This window comes from Carex rostrata, chromosome 12 (genome assembly GCF_964058835.1).
Source record: "Carex rostrata chromosome 12, lpCarRost1.2, whole genome shotgun sequence".
In the NCBI taxonomy this organism is placed as follows: domain Eukaryota; kingdom Viridiplantae; phylum Streptophyta; class Magnoliopsida; order Poales; family Cyperaceae; genus Carex; species Carex rostrata.
Genome location: NC_135929.1, coordinates 4,740,224 through 4,763,049, shown reverse-complemented (window position 1 = coordinate 4,763,049; position 22,826 = coordinate 4,740,224). Strand labels below are relative to the sequence as shown.

The 22,826-nt window shown below is 35.3% G+C and overlaps 3 protein-coding genes across 3 annotated transcripts; all 3 read left to right on the top strand.

The window, feature by feature from the left end:
* Positions 1-11,734: 11,734 nt before the first annotated feature.
* Positions 11,735-13,411, top strand: LOC144563217 (chalcone synthase). Its single transcript, XM_078312648.1, has 3 exons — positions 11,735-12,001; positions 12,142-12,834; positions 12,964-13,411. The coding sequence occupies exons 1-3, from the start codon at positions 11,824-11,826 to the stop codon at positions 13,269-13,271; spliced, it is 1,179 nt and encodes a 392-aa protein (XP_078168774.1). The 5' UTR covers positions 11,735-11,823; the 3' UTR covers positions 13,272-13,411.
* Positions 13,412-16,146: 2,735 nt separating this feature from the next.
* On the top strand, positions 16,147-18,797 carry LOC144563144 (Peptidyl-tRNA hydrolase II (PTH2) family protein). The gene is made up of 7 exons (XM_078312552.1): positions 16,147-16,252; positions 16,419-16,683; positions 16,807-16,843; positions 17,307-17,384; positions 17,643-17,715; positions 18,002-18,041; positions 18,283-18,797. The coding sequence occupies exons 1-7, from the start codon at positions 16,187-16,189 to the stop codon at positions 18,330-18,332; spliced, it is 609 nt and encodes a 202-aa protein (XP_078168678.1). The 5' UTR covers positions 16,147-16,186; the 3' UTR covers positions 18,333-18,797.
* A 1,385-nt stretch (positions 18,798-20,182) lies between these two features.
* Positions 20,183-22,624, top strand: LOC144563146 (nuclear pore complex protein NUP35-like). Its single transcript, XM_078312553.1, has 3 exons — positions 20,183-20,901; positions 21,187-21,298; positions 22,066-22,624. The coding sequence occupies exons 1-3, from the start codon at positions 20,384-20,386 to the stop codon at positions 22,354-22,356; spliced, it is 921 nt and encodes a 306-aa protein (XP_078168679.1). The 5' UTR covers positions 20,183-20,383; the 3' UTR covers positions 22,357-22,624.
* The last annotated feature ends 202 nt before the right edge of the window (positions 22,625-22,826 follow it).

Here is a 22,826-nt window from a genome sequence, read left to right as displayed (position 1 = left end):
CTCACGAGTGGGGTCTGACACATCTGTACATTTAAATAATGTAGGACATGTACAAGAGTGACAAGCTCACTTATGGCACACTCCATCCCCATTCTGTAGAGCCCAAACTTTGTAGAAAGAATCTATTTAATTTAAATCTTATTTGTTCTGATGCAACAAACATATTTTATGTATTTAAAAGCATTAATATTTTCAGAGAATTTATAAGAACTCAACGAGTTCAAGTCACAAAAGTTTCTCTACAAAAATTTTGCCTACTTGATTTCAATATTTTGAATTGCAGTTTGCCTGTCACCATGAGAGCTAGAAAAAAAAATTATTGCGAATGTTATCTTGCATCACAGTTTTTAATTGAAAAATAAATTTTCAATGTTCTCAAAGTATATATTCAAAACAACAACAAAATTCATAATGATCTTAAAATGATGACAATTAACTTAATTAATAATACATGACAGTAATGTTAGTTTTTATTTAATTACGTAACCTATGTTATTATTGCGCACTAATTTCATTAACAGAAATTAATTAAAAGGCATGGGTAATTTTTGATGGAAAAAATCATTGTTATTTATAAAATATATTGGTCACAGAGGTTGTCTCAGAGTTATTAAATATTTCTTCTCTTATTTGGACGCAGCCCATTCTAAAAATTCCGTCCATCATCATTTGAAATAGAGAAATAAAAGAAAAACGTTTAAGGTCTTAATCATCACGTCTGAAGAAAAACCATTGATGATCAGTATTTACGCATCTGCTTAACGATATCGTCACTCCAAAACTGTAAAATTTAAATTATATTTGTTATTTTATTTTGAATTGCTTGTGTTTTAATTACAAAACACGTTACAGTTTTATTATTCTATCATAGTTGTCTCTAAATGACTTAAAGTTTCTTATTCTTTATTACTGTACTAAAGTCAGATTTAATGCATGATAAGAAAAAAATGAACTAACATAAATCTCAGCGCTAATAATATTTTGTAGAACATCAACATACATTAAGTTTAATAACTACAACACGAGTTGTTGAAAATTGAAGAAAACATTGTTCCGTGTCAAAATATATTTGTATTAGAAATATTTGTGTTTAAAAATAATAAAAATATAAATTCAAATACAATCATTCGATTTATACTGTAAACTAGACTACAAAACAGTTCCTTGCGAAAATCGCTAAACGCAATAGGCAACAGTGACCCACTCCGGCATGGTTCATATGGAGGATACTATACACACCTTTTCACGGTAAACAAACGCCACAGAAGATCCAGATTAGTTCTCTGGTCTTGCTAAGCTCCCACCTAGGGAATACCGTTTCTACTTTGTTTACACCTCTTTTACTTTTCTAGAGCGTAGTTTTCTCTTTAACTTTCTCAAAAGATAAAAAAAAAAGTATTTATCTTAGTGACACTTATGCTGTTCCTTATTAGTTCACCTTTTTAAACATACTTGATACACATATTAACCCAATAATCTAATCCAACTTTGTTTTCTCTATTTATGAAAAGACTGAAAAAGGAACGATTTAGCTATAAGAATCAGAGTTTTGCCAATGTTTGATTTAGGGCTTTGCTGGATACGTGGACCATCACTTACTGACATTTAAATTTATAAAAAAAAAAAATGCAATGCCGAACCATTTCCATGCTCTTGATTTTTTTTTCTCTTTAAAATAAGCTTCTCAGAAAAATAAGTGCAACCCACGCGCACAAATATTTTTGTGTTAGTGATAATTATTTTGGATTTTGACAAAGTACAGTACAAAAATAAAAACGAGAATACTATTCACACAAAAAAAAAAATTAAGAAAATAAAATAAACGGTTGAAACTTGAAAGGGCCATTCGCCCCAGTCACGTTTAAGCACGTTAATTACAGCTCAAATCGGACAATCAACGGCTCTGATTGTGCCACGCAGGAAAGCACCACTTATTCAAACCACTTTTCACGCTGACACCGAGAATATCCATGTTACTGTTTCCAATCTCCTCCCGCCACATGGAACCGATATTATTAAAGATCGCTTCTTTGGTGATATCGAACCGTTGAATTCTGAGATTGGACACGTGGCTCAATCGCTGAATAGTCGCCGACTCTCTGCGCACTGCTCAGGGATTAAGAGGTAGGTCCTACCAGGCTCCGATCCCTAGGCGGATTCGCTTTGGAAAAAGGATTACATTCGCTGTAATGTACGATTATAAAATATCTTTGTGATCAAACGGAAACGATTTAATACCTTATGTCTCACAAACAGTGATTGATGTTATCTTTAATGTTGCATAGTTGAGATCCGTGCAAGTATAACTGTGCGGTCCAGATCTGATTTGAGTTTCCAGGCGGTGTAAAGGCGTAATAGACGGTGAGTTTAGTGCGTAGTGCGTACCGGTTGGTCGGTGGAAACTGGGAAGCACGGAGTGGAAAGAAGACTATGTTTTCTGTGGCAGCGGAGGAACGTCAAAAGATGTACCGAGTGATAAAAACCTGAATCAATTGCATATTTGCATAGCTGAAAAGCAGATAGCTCATAAACGATGACACGCCTCATAGACGACAGCATTCCAAAATGCTGGTCGATGGTATTCAAAATATTTGATCGCTCCATAAGTCATGTATTGGTGTGTGAGATTGTCACACAGAATTTTGAAGAATTATTGTTGGTTACTTTAAATTTTAAAGAACAACTAGGCTGAATTCTTCTGTGTTTTTTTTAACCACCATCTCGTTTTTGTTCTTTAAAAAATGAATAAAGCAAAACTTAAATAACAAAATAAAGTCACTTAGTGAAATCTAAAAAAAAAATCTACGCGTGCATATTAAGCATTTTAGGCCTTCTGATGAAATATTGTTGACATTTATATATATATATATTTTTTTTTTACTTTTGTAGATCTTAATAAAATTAAAAGATGCTGTATAAGTATGTAAAGAATGAAATGCCATCACGTGAAGATCTTTTGGTGATTTTTCCTTTCCAGTTTGAAGATAAAGCTCAAAACGTATACATTTGAACAAGGGCAAAACTAAACTGTTAAACTATGAAGGTTAAATACATATGAGGATTAATAATATAATTTTTTCTAGTTCACAGTACTATTACATTTTATTCAAAATTATATATAATATAAATTAAAAAATTAAAAAAAATGAGAATCAATTACCCCATTACTTGTACTAAATTCCGCCTCTGCACTGAACCTACTTCTTTCTGAGTAGAGTTATAAAAATTCATGCTATTAGTTTATTTTTATTTAGGTATTTTTTTAAACTGATGACCTGGTAACTAGGGTCAAAGCCACCCTTGATTTTTTGTGAATATTAATTTGCTTATTGCTTTTCAATAGTGTAAATTATAAATAAATAATCCGTTTGTTGTGGACAATAATTGGTTTTCTGACATATCTTAAAAAAAAAAATGCTTGGAGATATTTAATGGGTAGAGATGTACTGCACCACGTGAGTTGACTCCGAGAATATTACAATTTCACCATCCAAATCTTAATATTTACAGTTGCACTTAATGCTGATTATGTTATAAACTTCTAGGCATTATATGTATTTCTTATTCATCTTCATTTGCTTTACTTTATAAATTGCATAAGTAGTCAGTATGTATCAATCATAATAATTAACATCATTTGATACATTTTGATCCATTTTTTAATTGCAGTAGTTTTAAGGGTAGTTTCAGCGATGGAGATAATAAATAATAATTAATTTACCCTGTCTATTTTATAAATTGTCCTTTTCATGACATTTGGTTAATTTGTCATAAATCAAGATGTTACAAACTTACAATGTCGGATAGCATCTATACTATATATTCAAAGTGAAATAGTATTTCTTATGGGGATTTTAGTATACAAAGAGTTGGAATTCCTTGACAATACATTAATTTGACAATTTTAACAATAATAAAAATTAAACAACATACAATTTTAAAATTATACTTTTGACACGTAATATACGCTATAGTTATATCGTGCATATGTAAAATTTACGAAACTTATAATGATCTGTATATATATTAACGACTGTTTAAGTCAAGTGTTATTCAAATTGTATGAAACATGATAAATAACAAATTAATACTGTCAATAACATGTCTATAAAATTTGATCTTTCCGTAATTTTTCTAGCTTGCCTTGAAAATATATTATTAAGATGGTGAATATATATATTATCAAGAATCCCAGCTCAATATAAAATAGGTCCAATTGCTTAAATTATTATAATGTCTATAAAAAAGATTTGTACTTACACGGTAGAACCGTCGTAGAAAAGGTTAAGAGTGAAGCTACGGTACTATGTATAACACACTTTGGTCCGAACTACATATTCATATTTTCATTTTTACAATTAAAATAGCCGATCCAAAATATTTATCACAATTTTCATATGAAAATGTACTCGGAGATCAAATTATATATTTTTAGGATTTATTTACTATTTTTTTATAGAGGTAGAAAATCTTCAGATGGTCTGAAATCTTTAGATCAAGTGATTTTGTATTTATTTAAATAAATAATAAAAAATCTAAAAGAATAAAAAATTTGTTATCCAAGCGCATTAGCATATGGTGATCATGTTGACTGTCGAGCGGTATGGATTGATTGTTTAGACTTTGAAAATGGAATACGTAAACGTATCCATAGTAATTGATAGTACGGGTCAAAGTACGCTATGGATAGTACCATACAGTCACTCAAAGGTTAATATTTCTTTTTCACTAAATATTTACCCCTTATTTTGGGTATTTCCGTTTGTTTGAAAAAGTATCCTGGCAGTTGAGTAATGAATATAAGCTCTCATAGCATTGGTACCTGATAGAGGTGGTCCTTTAAATTTTTTGCTTGGATTAAAAGGGAAGTCTGGAAAAGGAAAAAGAAGAAGAAGTGGGGAAAGAGAAGAGAGCACAGCACTCGGTTGTTGCTTAGCGTACAGGTTATATTTTTCTTATTTTTCTTTTATTTTCCTTTTCCTTTTTCAGTTCAAGTGAGTTTAAAGTAAGTTTACATTCTTTAACGGGCTTTTGTTTTAATGCGACACACGCTGGACTCGGCCCAGTTATAAAGGAGGACTTGGCGGTGGACCCTCGTGAGGCACGTGATGCAAGCTGGATATGGTACAGCTCTACAGTGTAGACCAAAATGGAGAGGCCTGATAAGGAAAATGAACTAGTACGCTGGACTAGTGTATTGAATACGGGCCGGACCGGGCGGGTCCGGGTCAAACCCGTGTGGGCGGGAGTTGGCACGGGCACGGGTTGCTCGGGTAGGGTAGCACGAGCTTATTTTTCAAAACATTATCCTTACCCGGCTCAACCCTCCAAGTAGCACGGGTCCGCGGGTTGTTTGATCCTGATCAGCGGGTTGGTTCGGACGGGTATAGGTCCAGTCCTGTCAGGACCTCTCTTTTTTTTTTTTCTTTTTCTGTTTTTCTTTTTTAAACCAATAAAATATATATTAAAATTCATTTAAACTAAAATACATTTGACATGATTGCATATTTGAACTCAATAATTTTTGTTATAATAAAATATAAAACAAAATTACTAATTATTTTAAAACAATGTTGTTTACATCAATTACTTTAAAAAAAAATTATGAATTATTTTACAGTCCGAGTAGGGCGGGCGGGTACGCGGGTTCACGGTCCGGTCCGAGTTTGGCACAGTCTGGGTTATCACGGTTTTTTTTTTCCCCAAAAATCCGGTCCCGGCCCATTTTAACTCTTACCCAAGTTACCCACCTACCCGTTCCAAATCCAGACCCGGGTACGGACCACAAGCGGTCCGGTCCGGATCCGACCCGAGCGGGTATTTTCAATACACTACGCTGGACTAAGTTCTGATTGATAATATTATATTAAGATTGGATCAGAAAATTAATAGTGAGCCATGGTTCATTTCTAGTATAAAAGAAAGAGATAATTGATCGGTAATTCATTCTCAAATATCTTCAGTGTAGAATTTCAATCACCATAAAATACACTCGCATTATTGTGAAATATATAATTCATTTTTTAGACAATGCACATTCCATTATTGTGATTATATAAGTACATATTTTAGTTAAACACAACCAATTCAAAATGTATTTGGCAGTTATTGATAGTTGTCTTGAATTCCTAATTTTTTTTTAACTTTGCTGTTATATTACATATTTGATTATCAAAATGCACAATTGTTTATCTCCATACCACCCGTAAAATACATGCTCGACAATTTCATAATGTACATTTGAATATCATGTAGTACATACTAATGCACATTTATTGTTTGATTTCTTTATAGATAGTTGGCAAGAAATGTATTAACGGATATTTAGAAAGTACAATTTAGAATAAATGTACACTATATCACGAGAAACAATATCCGAAATGATACTTTTTTAATTTTTGGTTCGTTTTGTAAAGCATGTACAATATATGAAATAATACAAAGTTAATCCTGCATTGTCCATATGGATAGCTCCATATTTATTTATTGTTGATTCTCAACAAAAGTTAACGGCACAACGTGTCGGATATGGAACTTTTTTTTTTTGCTTAATCAGTGTTGGGCAAAATCGTGCCAATTGTTTGGAGATATTTATGGTAATATTTGTGTCTTTTTTTATTTATTATTATAATAATATTATTGGTTTAGTATATTGACATTGGTGCCTATGAGATGCTAATGGTGAGGCAAATAAATTGACTTTTGTTATAATTTGAAATCGTTTCAAAATAATGATGATGTTATTCCAGTGTGTTTTTACAATGTTGTACTAATTGCACTTATGTATTGTTTTTCTTTTGAATGGTGATGTATGTAAAGAATTTTTAATTTTCTGTAGCTAGCCAAATTAAAAATTAGAATAAAAAACAAACTGAGTTAGTAATTGCTTTTAGTTTTTGACATAAAATAATATTTTTGAAAGACATTATCAGATTTAAGATCGCCTCTTAAGAATATCCATTCATTTATTATCTAAGAAAAACTACGTTTCAATTTCGAAGTAGCCAACATTGTAAAAAACAATGCGAGGCTTATATGCTATTGGTGATAAAATAAATAGAGGAGGATTCAAATGCCTTCATTTTTTGTGTCTTTGTTATGTTTTTATTTTTTAAAACTTTAATAACTCAAAATTTAAAACTTAAAAAGTCAAAATAAAACCGTTAGATGTGATCTATGTTATTTTCTCTATGTGCTTATAAAAAACTATCACATTTCGATTTTGTTTTTATGTAAATCAATAAGTTGAAAAGTCAATGTATAAAAATTATCCACATTAGTATGTTTTTTACAAGTTCTTGATGACAACCAAAACAAAATTGAAAAGTCATAATTTTTTACACGTGCATAGATAAAATGATGTAGATCATATTCAATGGTTTTATTTTGACTTTTAAGTTTTAAATTTTGATTCACTAAAGTTTTTTAAAAATGAAGGCATGATGGAGACACAAAAAAATGGAGGCATTTGAACCCTCAAATAAATAAATGCCCGAATATTTAAAAACTTATGCCGTCATGTGTTATTTGCCATGGAATGATCATGAGGATTTTCTTTGTGGTAATGCAATATTTAGAGTCTAGAACAGATCTATACATAATGAATGGAGTCAATTGACTTCAATATATACATAATTTTCTATATGTTTGGAGCAAAATGTACAAGTACTATAAAATTGACTCGTATAATCGTATAAAAATTTTATATAATTAATTTTTAATGTGTATCTAATCTTTATAATTTGAAAATCTAGGCTTATATCTGCTCCAAGCGATTCATGATTTTAATGACCGGAACAAAATAACTTCAAAAACTACGAAATGCTATCTGCACAATGTCCGAATATGCTGAAATCCTGCTAAGATTTTAGCATATCCGAATTCCATCTACATACGGTCATTGCTTTGACATTGACCGACCTTTTCTCCTTTCTTTTCTTTGTGGTTGCATGCACATTGTGTGGGTATACAGGTACCGCCTAACAATTGAGAGATGCTAAACATTTTTTCGTCCTTATATTATAGATTTCATAGGATTTGTTCTATTAATTGAGGATTATGCATGCATGTATGTAGTTTAAATAAATTAATCTAATGGAGGTGGCAGTCTCACGAATTCAAAAATCTGATCGAAGATTTTTTTTAAATATTTGAAGTTATAAAGTTCGGTTCTATTTTTATTTTACAAAAATAGTATAAGATAACATTGATGTATTTAGTCTGAAGCGGAAATATAATATTTAAAAACTTTAATTTCGGATAAAACTTGTTGATATTTTCGTATCAGTTATATATTTTTTGTTGGGCAGATTTTACAGAATTTAAAACAAAATGTGTAAAAATTGTGTTACCACCGATTACGTTGGTTGGACACATTGGTGACCCGGCACGTTAAATTGATATTAGAAACGAAACCCTGTGAAATATTTATTTTCTAGTTTATTGTAATTTGTACGTATTATCATGACAAATGATAAGAGATAAATATTGTAGCTATTGGTTTTACACATTTGCTTGTTGTAGATACCAAATCACACCTCCAGTGCTGTACTGTACTGGAGGCATATGGGCTTAAAAGGTAAAAGGTCTCCCAGAGCGGTGGTCAACTACCACGTGGCCATATCTTGTTGCATCTTTCGCTCACAAGTCACACCTTCCATCTTGCTTCGTTCGCACGTGCTCCTTACCCTTGGTCACATGCACAGAAGGAAGCAGGGAAACACGTGATAATGTCACGTGCTACGCGCGTGACGCTGTCATTTTAGATCAAGTAAGATCGGTTCGAATTTGAAATTATCGAATCGAATCAAGTCCAATTTGAGTTCGGATCAGATCTAGTTTCATCCGGAAGTGGACCAAATGGATGATCCACCGCTAGAAAGATTAAATGCTGGTAATTAATTTGAACGGTCGACAATTACTTGGCATTTTTCGTCGGAGTTTTGGAAGGAGTACTGATTCTCTGTTTCGCTATCGGTATTACTTCCCGTGTGGTTAAAACACTGGCAAATTCACCAACGCGAAAGCGCAAGAAAAACTGACCGAATAACGAATTTGTTCTCTGCTTGGGAAGCCAGCAAACTATATCCTGATGACACGAATTTCAATAAATCTTTTTTTGTTTTGTTCAAATCCTACCGCTTGGTTTTCCGTGCGTTCAAATAAACAAACAGAGAATGATTAGATACGGGCTTTTGACCCCAGAAAATTAAAAGAGAAAAAACTAAAACGGATTAAACGGTGGTGGAGAGTGGAGGGCCTGGAGGCTGGAGCTAGTGGTTTGCTAACGGGTTACCCGTGACCCGTTCCGGGTAACCCGTTAGGGGTAACGGGTAGGGCGGGTAGACGGGTAGGACGGGTACAATGGGTAGACGGGTAGTTTTCCCAAAACCACTACCCTACCCGTTTATTACCCGTACCCGTTGCGGGTTGACGGGTACGGGTATCCCGGGTACGGATCCGGGTACGGGTCCGGTCCGCCCGGTTTTTTTTTTCTTTTTTTTTCAAAAAAATTCAAATTTTTTTGAAGTGAAACGGGTCGGGTACGGGTAACGGGTACGGGTATGCGGGTAGATGGGTACGGGTAGGCGGGTACGGGTATAACGGGTTTTTTTTCAAATTAGATTGTCCGGTCCATTTATTACCCGTACCCGTCTACCCGTTTGTACCCGGGCAACGGGTACGGGTACCACGGGTAACGGGTACGGGCCGGGCAAAACGGGTTCTACCCGTTCCGGGTTTAGCAAATGCCTAGCTGGAGCTAGCTGCAAATGAAATGGGTTATAAAATATCCGTGGGCCCTACATATAGACAATTCTCCAGGTTCTGGCAGTATAGTCCAATTGGGGTTCAATTAATTATGATATTTATATAGGAATCAAACAAAAATAAGTACCCAGATCTTAGGTAAAAGTAAAACTTAAGTGCTGTACATAGTATAAGTTTTTATGTGTTATTGTTTCAAATTTTTTTTTAGAAATTTCAAATTTCAATCTAAATAACTTACTAAATTGATTATATAATATATAATAAACTTATAAAATATCAACTTTTATTCTTTTTTATGATTTATACAATATGATAAAAAATAACTTAAAACATTGATGATTTTCTTTTATTTTTAAACTATTTTTTTTACCATTTTTATAAATAAAAAGAGTAGTGATTTTTTTTTTCAAAAATTAATAAAATTTAGTATTCTACAACTTCATTATATAATCAATTGAATGAACTACATAGATCAAAATTAGAACTTTATACAATAATGTTTTAAAACAACAGTACGGAAGACGTTATACTATTTATAACACCTAAGACTTACTCAGATAAATTAGATAAATTAAAGAAAGGAACAGTTGAATCGAGGCATATAGCTGATGCATCCATTTTGGGCCTACGCGGTAATGCTATTTTACAGGTTGATAAGATAATCTGTGGAAGTTTGTTGGGGTTTGAGACTTAGGAATAACAACTTTGAGCCGGACCGGAAGGGCCGATTCGGACGGCCTACTTGAGTCGGCCCGACCCGCTGCAAGTATAAACCAGCTTGACCAAAGCACCAGGCTAACTACAAAATTTGTGCAAGTTCGTTGGATTTTATTCTAGTCGGGAGTGACAGCTTCGATCAGTCTCATCCGGTATTTTATGAGTATATAAAATGAGTTGGGTAAGGCTAAGGTGCTATGGGTTACATAGAGATCTACGGTGTTACGGCTTAATATTCGATTTTTCAAAATCTAAACGGTCGATCCGAACCGTTCATCTTGTTCTCCATATTAATATGTGTTTGGAGACCAAATTTTACATTTTTTGAAAATTGTTTACTATTTTTTTAGATAGGTAGAAAATCAATTGATCTAAAAAATTCTGCACCATTCAGATATTTGATTTTCTACCTATCTAAAAAAATAGTAAAAAATTTCCAAAAAATGTAAAATTTGGTCTCCAAACACATATTAATATGAAGAATAAGATGAACAGTTCGAATCGACCGTTTAGATTTTGAAAACTAGAATATTAAGCCGTAACACCGTAGATCTCTATGTAACCCATAGCACCTTAGCCTTACCCAAATGAGTTTCAAGTTTAATATAATTAGTTATTTTTGAGAGATGTTTTACATGTGTTCATTTAATTTCAAGGAAAAGTTGCTGCCATGCTTAATAAATTTCAATATATATATATATATAATTTTCTAATGGAACATTGTCTCTACAGTGAAACCCGTCAAATAAATTTTCTCTATAGTGAGAAAATAGAGAAATGTAAAATAAGTAGCCAGCTTAACCAGAATCTAGGAGGGACCAGTCAAAACAGGTAGCTAAATTAATCATTTCAATACACTAATATTATTAATTATTTTTAAATAATACAGAGACAAAAAAAAATATGCGGACTGCTATACGTATTTTTTCCTTCTACAAGTCTCCGTCAATACATTAATTAATATTACATATTTTGTTACAGTTGAAAATTAAGCAACATTGGGTATGCGCGCGGAAGTCAAGTCAAAACAGCATCGCTAGGTAGGTCTCTTCAAATTTGCCATACTTCAAAATGTTCACCTACCTTTGGCAAGTGGCAACTGCCGGTTTCTGTGACCGACATGGCCTCCAGGAAGCACCAACCTTCTTTTGAACCAGCTATCGATCATCTTTCCGACCTCTCCTATAAATCCTGCGTTCCATCGCTTCACTTCTCACCACTACAACATACAAGTTCTGTTATTTCTAAAACATTGTCAATTCCTCTCAGTGACCAGACAGGAGTTACATACCAAGCTCCATTTCTTTGTTCAAGGCTTAGGAAAAGGACCAACTGATCATGGCCAGTGTGGAAGAAATTAGACAGGCACAGCGCGCACAGGGCCCAGCCACCATATTAGCCATCGGTACAGCCACACCGACCAACTGTGTGCTTCAGGCCGACTATCCTGATTACTACTTTCGCATCACCAAGAGCGAGCATATGACTGAGCTGAAAGAAAAGTTCAAGCGGATGTGTAAGTGTGATTTGTTAAATCTTAACAGATGAGACATTCATCTTCTTTTCTGTTTTTTTTTTAAATAAAAAAAAATGAACATGTGATGGTTTGTCATTGTCTAATGAGACATAAATTTTTTGCTAATTTTCTTATTTCAGGCGACAAGTCAATGATTAAGAAAAGATACATGCACTTGTCCGAGGAGATTTTAAATGAGAACCCCAATATGTGTGCTTACATGGCTCCGTCAATAGACGCACGCCAAGACATTGTTGTCCACGAGGTTCCAAAACTTGGAAAGGTGGCTGCAGTCAAAGCCATCAAGGAGTGGGGCCAGCCGAAGTCGAAGATCACGCACCTGATCTTCTGCACCACCAGTGGTGTTGACATGCCAGGTGCCGACTACCAAGTCACCAAGCTCCTAGGTCTCCGTCCGTCTGTTAAACGTTTCATGATGTACCAACAAGGATGCTTTGCCGGAGGCACTGTTCTTCGCATGGCCAAGGACCTTGCTGAGAACAACCGTGGAGCCCGAGTGTTGGTGATTTGCTCGGAGATCACTGCTGTCACCTTTCGTGGCCCCTCAGAATCGCACCTTGATTCGTTAGTTGGGCAAGCACTCTTCGGTGATGGTGCAGCTGCTCTTATAGTTGGTGCGGATCCTGACCCCACCATAGAGCACCCATTGTTCCAGCTGGTATCGGCTCAACAGACCATCCTGCCTGACTCAGAGGGGGCGATAGATGGTCACCTTCGCGAAGTGGGTCTCACCTTCCATCTCCTCAAAGATGTACCAGGGTTGATCTCCAAGAACATCGAGAAGAGTCTTGTCGAGGCTTTCACTCCAATAGGTATGTGCAAATCAACTAATCATTAGATTCCAAAAATGGTGTATATATATACACTAAAAGTCATGTGCTGAAGTCTTAATTACTCCTGAATTTAATATTTCTAATATATATACATGACTTAATTTGCAGGTATATCTGATTGGAACTCGATCTTCTGGGCAGCGCACCCCGGAGGCCCGGCAATCCTAGACCAGGTGGAGGCTAAGCTTCAACTTAAAAAGGAGAAAATGCTTGCGACTAGGCACATTTTGAGCGAGTATGGCAACATGTCCAGTGCATGTGTACTTTTCATCCTAGACGAGATGAGAAGGCGGTCGGCTGAGGAAGGCAAGGCTACCACCGGAGAGGGGCTTGAGTGGGGAGTTCTTTTTGGTTTTGGACCGGGACTCACGGTCGAAACCGTGGTGTTGCATAGTGTCCCGATCTCAGCCCAGTAAAGCGAGTGAACTGGGTCTAATTGAATCGACTGTAATTTTGGGATGGGTTTATTTTTTATTTTTTTTATGAGTAGCACACCCAGTAATTAGCAGTAGCTCAAAAGCAAAATATTCTTCACTTCATTCATTCGTGGAAATAATGTAACTGATAAAGCATGTGTTCAATTTCAACTATTTATGAACTTCTGATATGATTTGTCAGCACCAACTGTAACTAATTTACTTGCATTGAGGTGAGAGTCCTTGTGTACCCAGTATATCATTGAGGAAATAAATCTGCTGTTATTCTGATCTCAACCAAACCGTTGATCTTCGTTGAGATTCACACAAGAACTTTTTTTCTTTGAGATTCCCACATGAAAAAATTTGAATGGTTGGGATCTAAATAACAGGTTCCTCTTGTTACTTTGGAATAACAGCAGATTTATGTCCGCTGCGACCGTTGTTGGTAGCTTAATTTCAATTCGGAACAGTGCTAGTCAGCACGCTGTTCTCCACGAACGCCATGATCTGATCCATCTTTGCATTATCTGATAACATGATATAATTCCTCAAGAGGTTGCTTTTTTTTTTTTTGGCAATCAACCTGAAGAAGCTTGCTGCTGCTGCCCTCAGACAGTACTAATTTATTTTTCTATTTTTTCCGTAGTCTTTGTTTTCCTCACCACATCAGAACACTGCAAAGTCAAATCTTTTGAGTTAAAGCAATTTGTATTCAGACGGTTTTCTAAACAAAAACCGGTGTAATATTTACAAGTTCAATACATATCTAGACAGTAGACACTAGACTTCTATTCCTTCATAAAAAAAATAAAAATAAATAATCAGTCCAAAATTCATTAAACGTCTAGGCCGTGTTACGCACCTTGCAATAGAGCAATCACGGAGGTAACAGCAATTTTTGTGCGTCATGCAAATTTTTTGTAACTCATTAGAGTTTGTGTACTCCAAAGAAAAATAAATTCTTGTGAGTTTATCAAAGTTGTAAATAGCACACTGTTATAGTATTTTCATATTATAAAATTTATGACGTTATCAGCACTGTAGCGCGCTATTCTGTGCTTATATGCGTATAGCGTTATTTTTTTAGCCATGATACGATAAACGCTATTTAAATCTTTGGAATTTATGTACTTGTATGACTTTACATAATTTTTTTTTTAAAAACCATCACGAAACATTGAAAATATAGAAAACCAATTTGATTGCAGGAAATTTTAGAAAAATATCAGAATCAACTTCATGTTCCGTATTGAATTTTGAAAATCGAACATAAATCTTGGTATTCTGCACTGCACGAATGGTTACACAAATATACCCGTCTCAATTAAAAAATAAAAATAAAAGGCAAACCAAACTTGGACTTCGGTTTATAAGTTCTCAAACCGATTTTCAAGTTCGGTTTTAAATTTATTTTTATTTTGGAAGCTGATATGAGTACCGCGCTACAGTATCCGTACCTAAACTGTCATAACTGTTTGTGAGGACCAAACTGTCATAACTGCACTTCAGATCTGTAACTTTTTTTTAATATTAATAGTCAAATTTTGAAGTATGTAGTCCAAAGAACACAAATATTTATACATATTCAGTAAACAATGTAAATGATAAATTAATTATTTTTAAATAATCGTATCCGCATTTTTTTTTGAAATTTATGATGTCGTACTCGCACCTAAACTGCCATAATTACTTGTGGGGACCGCAACTGTTCCAGATCTGTAACTTTATTTTAAAATATTAATAGTCAAATCTTGAAGTATATAGTTCAAAGAACACAAGTATTTATATCTATATAGTAAACAATGTAAATGATAAATTAATTATTTTTAAATAATCGTACCCGCACCTTTTTTTGAAATTTTTAACGTCGTATCCGCACCTAAAATGCCATGATTGCTTGTGGGGACGCAATCGTTCCATATCTATAACTTTTTTTTTAATATTAATAGTCAAATCTTGAAGTATATAGTTCAAAGAACACAAGTATTTATATCTATATAGTAAATAATGTTATAATTTTTACATAACTGCTTGTGGGGACCTAAACTGTCATAATGTTGTAATTAGATCCCTCCTCTTTTTACATATGACACTGAAAATATTAATATCTAAGTATTGAAAATATTTATATCTATGCACTGAAATATTTATTTTTATGAGGCCAACTATTTTTGTTAGAGAAATATTGACGCGGAATTAGTGCCGAGGCTTTGAAAGGGTGCTGCTGGAATTTTAGAATAATAATTAGTTGAGACTATATAATATATTTTAAGAATAATAATTAGTGGACACAATATAATTAGTGGGGACCATAATGCATTATTCCTCTAAATGCGGGTACTGTAGCGCGGGTACAGAAATGATTATTCTTTTATTTTATATTTTGGATTTTTTTTGGGAAAAACCGAGTTTCAAGTTCAGATTGTTTTTGGTCAAACCAAATTAGGATTTCGGTTTTTTGAATTCTCAAACCAAGTTTCAAAGTTCGTTTTTTCTAAGGTTTCGGTTTCCAGTTTGCAGTTGAAGTTTATTCTAACCGAAACGTTCCTCTTCAAACCAAAATTCTCCAAACCGAAATTCATTTTTGGATTTTCTGTGACATTGTATGAGAATAACAAATCAAAATGGATGCAGCCTGAATACTGAGGTTTATATTCGGTTTTTAAAATCCAATATGGAACATGGAGTTTGGTCCTGATGGTTTTTCTAATTCTTGATTGCATTTCTGAAATCAAGTTGGTTTCCTGTATTTTTAATGTTTTGTGATGGTTTTTAAAAAAAGTTCGAGCTTAGGGGTCTCACCAATAGGAAATTATTTAGTTAAGAGAGCCTGTACATAAATAAGAGGAGTTTGAAGGGTTTCAATGTAATTAGCCGTCATTAAACCTCTTCCCTTCTCTTCCGTGAAAAAAATGTTACAACTCAAAAGAAGGATGCACAATCCTAAGAGAAATCTATCCAGAAGCAGCAGCAACAAGGTATCCATTAACCACACGGGAAGCTAGTACATCTTCTCTATGATCATTCTATTCAATTTCTACTTTTTCATCCTCTTACAGAACATCTCTTTTATAATCTCTTTTTTACTCGTTTCAGTTCACTTTTTTTTTTTTCCTTTTGTTTTCTTAAATTCTCTCTGCAAAGAGCGACGAGCCATGGCTGGCGATGAGTTTAAGGCCAGAGAATTTCCTCCCAGGAGTGGTAATCGGCTTTCTTTTCGGATTGTTCGTCGACTTCTCCTTCTTCAGTAGAGGCGCGTCAAAGGACAACTCCAGTATGCCTCCCGCTTTATCCAGGAAGCAATCCGAATCCTTGTCTTCAGGTGCCACTGGAGAGGAGCTCAAGGTGGTTTTAGTAGTTCGACAGGATTTGAAGATGGGAGCAGGAAAGATAGCCTCTCAATGTGCCCGTAAGCATTGCACGATTTTTGAAGCGTTAGCAGTTAAATTAATCGACTAGTCTTTTGCTCTTTGGTTATATATATATGAAAATTTACTTTGCTAATATCTACTTGTGTATTTGTGATTTGTAGATGCTGCGACTGGGTTGTATGCAGAACTGTCGCAAAGGTTTTTTTCTTTTTTCTTTTCCTTCTCTTTTCTGTTTATTGAGGTTTCGTTTGAATGGTATAGGCATCTTCCTCTTGTAACTTAGTTTATTTCTCTGTCTAAAATCAATTCAAAAGTGAATAACTTGGGGCAAAAATGATTTTTAGAAGTATGCATCACCAACAGATTCTGGATTCTGATTTTACTGGTATGCAGGATGGTACTGGCTTGTATCCGGACCATGCCAGTTATTATCCATCTTTTCTTGGGCGTTTTTGCTCAATTATTAACTCAGGTTGATTTTAGCCTAACTAAAGCCTTTTAAACTTGATATGAATTCTACAAACAGTTTTTATCGTCTATTATTATTTCTTTGAAAATGGTCACTTGACCTAATTTATTCGAGAAAATAAAATATCAACAAACAAAGATATTACTTGCTTAAAAATCCGTTTTTCATCTTTAAATTTGGTTTCTTATGCAGAAATCGATCTCTACTGAGACAGTGGGAGCAGTTCGGTCAAGCAAAAATTGTTGTATCGTGCAAGAACCAGCAAGAGATGTATACATACTAAGTCCTACAATCACTTGACATTCCCTTGTGAAATGAGAAATATCTCCTTTACCCATACAAGGACATGGAAACTGCTATATTTCTGCTTCCCGTTTACTTTAGTGGGCTTGTTCACTGTCTCCATGACATGGCTATAAAGGAGTAATTTTGGAGGGATGTGGTGTGAAATTTCTCATTTTGCAGGGGTTTAAATTTCTCATTTTAATGTATTCTTATCTTGTTATAATTTATTATTACTTATGTTAGGAACAAGTTGAAGGAAATGGCAGATAGATGTGGGCTTCCAACTTTTGTCGTCTCAGATGCTGGGCGTACTCAGGTACCCTCCCCCCCCCCACGGCAATAAACATATAATAATCTTCTAAAAGAAAGAATACAAATAAATATATATATGCCAGATGTTCGATGCTGGTATATAGATTTTTTTTGCCAATTAAAATTATATGCCAGATGTTTGATACTGGTGATATTAAATGGTACTGTTTCTGTCCCAACTTCAAAGTGAACTCTCTCTTGGTAGCCTTTTTTTACTACAAACTGTATTTTTATAGCGGCATGTGAATTTCATTTCATTAATTCTTTCATTTTTTTTTGTTGAAACAAAGGTACGATCTGGGTCGAAAACGGTGCTTGCCATTGGACCAGGTTCCTACTATAATTACTCTCTCTTTTTAACCCTTCTTAAAAAGGAATTCTAAAAGTACTATAATACAATTTCTTTCAAACTCATTAGTTCTATTTTTTCTTTTATCAAAATCAAGTGTGGAAGGAGTAGCTTGCGCCTTCTTTTTGAAACTTAATAGTGGGCATGAACTATCTTATCCTTTTTTGCCTTTTAATTATTATGTCTTAAACCATCTTTATTTTTGTGTGTTGTTTCTTGTAGGAAAGAAAGCAGACGTAGATTCAGTTACTGGAAAATTGCGACTATTGTAATCATTTTTGCGGTATTAAGCTTGATTACTTCCGCATCATATTTTTTAGTGCATCAAGTAATTCCTTGTTTCTTTATTAGAAAGCCAGACAGTCACCAAAATTAAAACAGTAGATTGATTAAGCAGAATTCATGAACCTAGCTCCTTGAAATATACTATAATCTTAAGTGCTAGCAGGGTAAGAATTTTAAACTCTATATTTAATGTTTTATTTTTATTTTTTCAGTCCAGAATTGCAATTTCTACATGGTTTGTGAAGCTGAGTTATTTTGTTCTTACTGTACTTTTAACAAGAACCTGACTAGATTGTATCTCTTATCAATTTCATACATTTAATTGCTAAATTTTGGGTTCCTTCTTATTAAGCATGAGCTTACTTTGGGCTTCCGCATGCGACTTGGGGCATTAACACGTCTCATTAAATTGTGCTTCATAATTATACAATGGAATCTTTTTTCCTTTTGTTGTTTAGCTGCTTTTCATACTGTGAATATTCCAAATTGTTCTCTACTAAGTTTCATATTATCAGAGAATATTAGAGAATAAATTGCATATTGGAACTGTTAAGGTGGGCTTGTTGTTGTTTGGGCTTGCTGATGATTAGGCTACATTTTTTTTTCTTTCTTTTGTTTGGGCTTTGCCCATTTTTTGGTAGAATATTTGAGCTTTACCCTTTAATGACAAATGGAGAGAACGAATTCTTATAAAATGGAGATGATAGCTGCGTTAGATTCTTCTCCAACAGATCGAATCATCAATATATGCAGGGGTGGAAAAAAAAACTCGTAGCTTTTGGCTCGATTGTGACTTGCATCTAACTCGTTCACTAACAGCTCATTCGTTATTGGATCGGGCTATTAACGAACTGAGTCAGTTCGTCACTAGCTCGGTTTAGAATAAAAAACAAGTTTAAATTGGGGTCAAGCTTGTCAATTTGTGATTTTTTATGAATTTGTGTATCTAATACTATCTAGCTCGGTTCAGTTCGATTTAAAAAATTTATTTCTTTTTAAAACAACATCTAGTCAAACTCGGCGAGCCAGATTGTCAACTCGTGAGCTAGTTTGGGCTGAATTGTCGTGATTTCAAGCTGAGGTTTTAGTTCAAATGTTCTAGGTCCAGCTCACTCGATTGTAGCTCGGTCCAAAATTAACAAGCTGAGCTAGGGTCTAACTCGGACCGAGCCAGTTTGTTCTACCCCTAAATATATGTTGATCTGATCATCTCCTTGCACGAGAGGCAAACAATGGGACTGAATGAAATTCATCTTTCTTTTATCATTTTTTTTATTATTGTTTCTGCTCATTTATCTCTATTTCTCAACCATTAGTTTGAATTCAATATTAATTCTAGAATTAGGAGCAGCAGTAAAAGTTGGTTTTCAGTCATGGACTTTGGAGAACACGACGCATACATATATAATTGCCCTGCTATCTAAAAATGGATGGTAACGAGGGTCTGTATGCGTATCACGGGAATGGTTCAGATCAAATGCCTGGTTATTAAAATCAGGCTGGCTGACCTGGTCTCCAACTTATAAAAGACAGCATGTAGTAGGCGGACGGCAGTATATGAGTCATCCTGCAACTCACAAAAGAGCAACTCGAATTGTCGAATCCATACATAACCCAGCCCAAAAAAGAAACAAACTAGCTTAACGAGCTGCCAATCACTAATTTGGTTGCCCCGAATCGCAAGTCCAGACTCCAAAACAACTAACGAGCTCGGAGTTGCGTTGTTCTCACGCCCGCTAGGTAAGTAGGTGTAGCAAAACAAAGTATCTGAATTTCTTTAACAATCCGCAAGCCGCGCTTCCCGATCTCTCTTTCGTTCTTTCTGTGAGAGAGAACTGAGAAGGCAGGCAAGCAAGTGAGCGAGCTCCAAGGCGGCAACTTGAAAAAACCCAAAACCCGCTCTCAGGTTTTCGAATCTCCAAAACCCCTCCAAAATAAATATATTATCTCTCCAATTGCTGATAACCGATTCAAAACTAGATTCTTCTCTCCAAACCTTCAACTTCTTCAGATTTTTCGAACAAGTACAAACGAAGCCATGAATAAGGCATCCACTCCTTCACCAGCCTCCTCCCGTCGCCGCGCCGCCACCACTCGCCTCTCTCCCTTCTACCAAGACCTCGCCTCGCCTATCTGCTCCTCCTCCTCCCGCCACCACTCACGCATCCCGACTTCCTCCACCTCCACCGCCGCCGATCCGCCGCCACCGCCGATGTTTACCCTTGACGACCGCGCTACATCCGGCGACCTCTCCCCTGATCACCCTGACCATGCGTCACCCTCCAGCTGGACCCCACCTGTCAGATCCTTCTCCAGGTCACCTTCTCTCTCCTCTCCTTCCATGCCTACTTCCTTCAGGGCTAGGTTGGAGGAGGCGAGTGGATCTGGGAGTTTAGATAAAGGTAAAGGGCCGGGGTCACCAATGGATGGCGTGGTTGAAACTGGGCCGTTGATTGTGCAATCCGCGTTCGATAGGGGTTTGAAGAGGGTTGAGCTGAGCAGAGATGATGTGCCGAATGGAGGTCCCGATGAGGAGGAATGGATCACTGTGTTTGGGTGCGTGTTCATTTATCTGAGCATATCCAAGTACTCTAATTTACCTTATTATTGTAAATGCGTAGGAGGTTAAGCTACTTGAATAGTTAGGATATTTTTGCTCTAATTGCATACATTTGTGTAGAAACTTTGACGAGCTGAGTTTTCTATTCTTAATATATTTTATAGTTGCACAACTAGTTAACAGAGCAGCTAAATTGGATTATAATTACTAGTTGAGTTGGCTAAAAGAACAGTTGTTTTAGCTGAATTCACTTTGTAAAAGAAGTTGTGACCATTTTGTAGGTTCTATCCAAGCGATACTAATCTTGTGTTGAGGGAATTCGAGAAATGCGGGGTTATACTAAAGCATATAAGTGGCCCCAGGGATGCTAATTGGATGCACATTTTGTACCAGGTACTGGTCATAATCTCTTTTTATGTTAGAATTTTTTTTTTGTAAGGTATTGCTCTCCTCATCATGAACCCAAATTTAACTGAGAATGGTCTGAAGCCAATTTAAACCTGGTTAACTCTCCACTGTGCAATTGAACTTCATTTGAGGCTTCTTTTTGCTCTTTACCTCCTGTTTTTTCCCAGGTACTCTGACTTGAGCAGTCTTATCTTAAGTTGCCTTTAATTGCAAATTCCATCTGTCTGGTATTCCTTACAGTATCATTCAACAGATAGCACAGGGTCTGACCAAAATGGTACCACAGTTCTGTCGGATAATCCTTCATTTCATCTAGTCCAATTAGGGCTTGGAAGTACTTGCATCAGACATGAAAGTTGCTCGTGTTGTTTGGTTTAGGGGTGAAAATAGATCAGATACGGACTGGATAGTTGTAAAACCATAGTCGTATCCGCTTTTACTTTTCAAATATGGATACGGATGCGGACCGGATATTAAACGGATATGGATACAGATCGGTTTTTACAGTTTTCGGATGTCTATTTGTACGGATACGGATAATTATCCGTATTTGTATCCGCTTTTCAAAACCAAAACTGTATCCATGTCTGTATCCACAGACTATTTGTGTCAGAATATCTTAATCCGCAAAAATTTGAATACGGATCTAGATACGGGCAGATAATAACCGACCCGTTTTCACCCCTAGTTTGGTTTATTACCTTATCAGCCTTGATATGCATTAATGATAAACAAGCAATTACTTTGTGTAGAGCCGGTACGATGCAAGAAGGGCCCTCGCAAAAAACAACACTCAGATCAGCAGTTCTTTAATAATTGGTGTAAAACCAGTCGATCATATGCAAAAGAAAATTTTAAATGAGAGGCTCAACCAAAACAAATCAGGTCAAAACGGCTTCATGGTTTCGTTGCCTTTGAAGACTCCTGCTACTAGAGGCAAGACTAATACAGCCACTGTCAACGGGACCCGTATGGTGGGAAATGTTGCTGCTCCTGCCAAGTCTGTTATGTCTAAGGCACTTGACCTCCTATTTGGGATTTAAATTGTGGGTGTGTGAGATTTTTCCAGTCTGACCCTGCAAGATTGGAAATTAAAATTTTGATCATTAAGTACATTAGCCTCACTGTGAATGTTAGAAATTGAGGGTTCATTGAAATTTATTGGTCGATTTGAGCTTTTCATTTCTTGAATGTATTGTATTTTATGAACTTAACAACAATCAGTTTTGTGCGTCTTCCTGATTGGATGGTTATTTCTTGAAGAATTATTCTGTACTGGTAGAAGGAATCATTTTAATGTCATTTCCAGATTGGACTAGTGCAGGAATTATACTGTACTGGGCACCCAGGTAAAAGAAATCACTAAGGACCTGTTCGGCGTAAACCAAGATGTTACTATTCACGTGGGAAAAAAAAAATTCAGGGCCTGTTCGGCATTTACTGTTCATGTGGAAAAAAACAAATTCACTCAGATTGAATTTTTTTTTCCCACGGGAACAGTAATTTTTCAGTT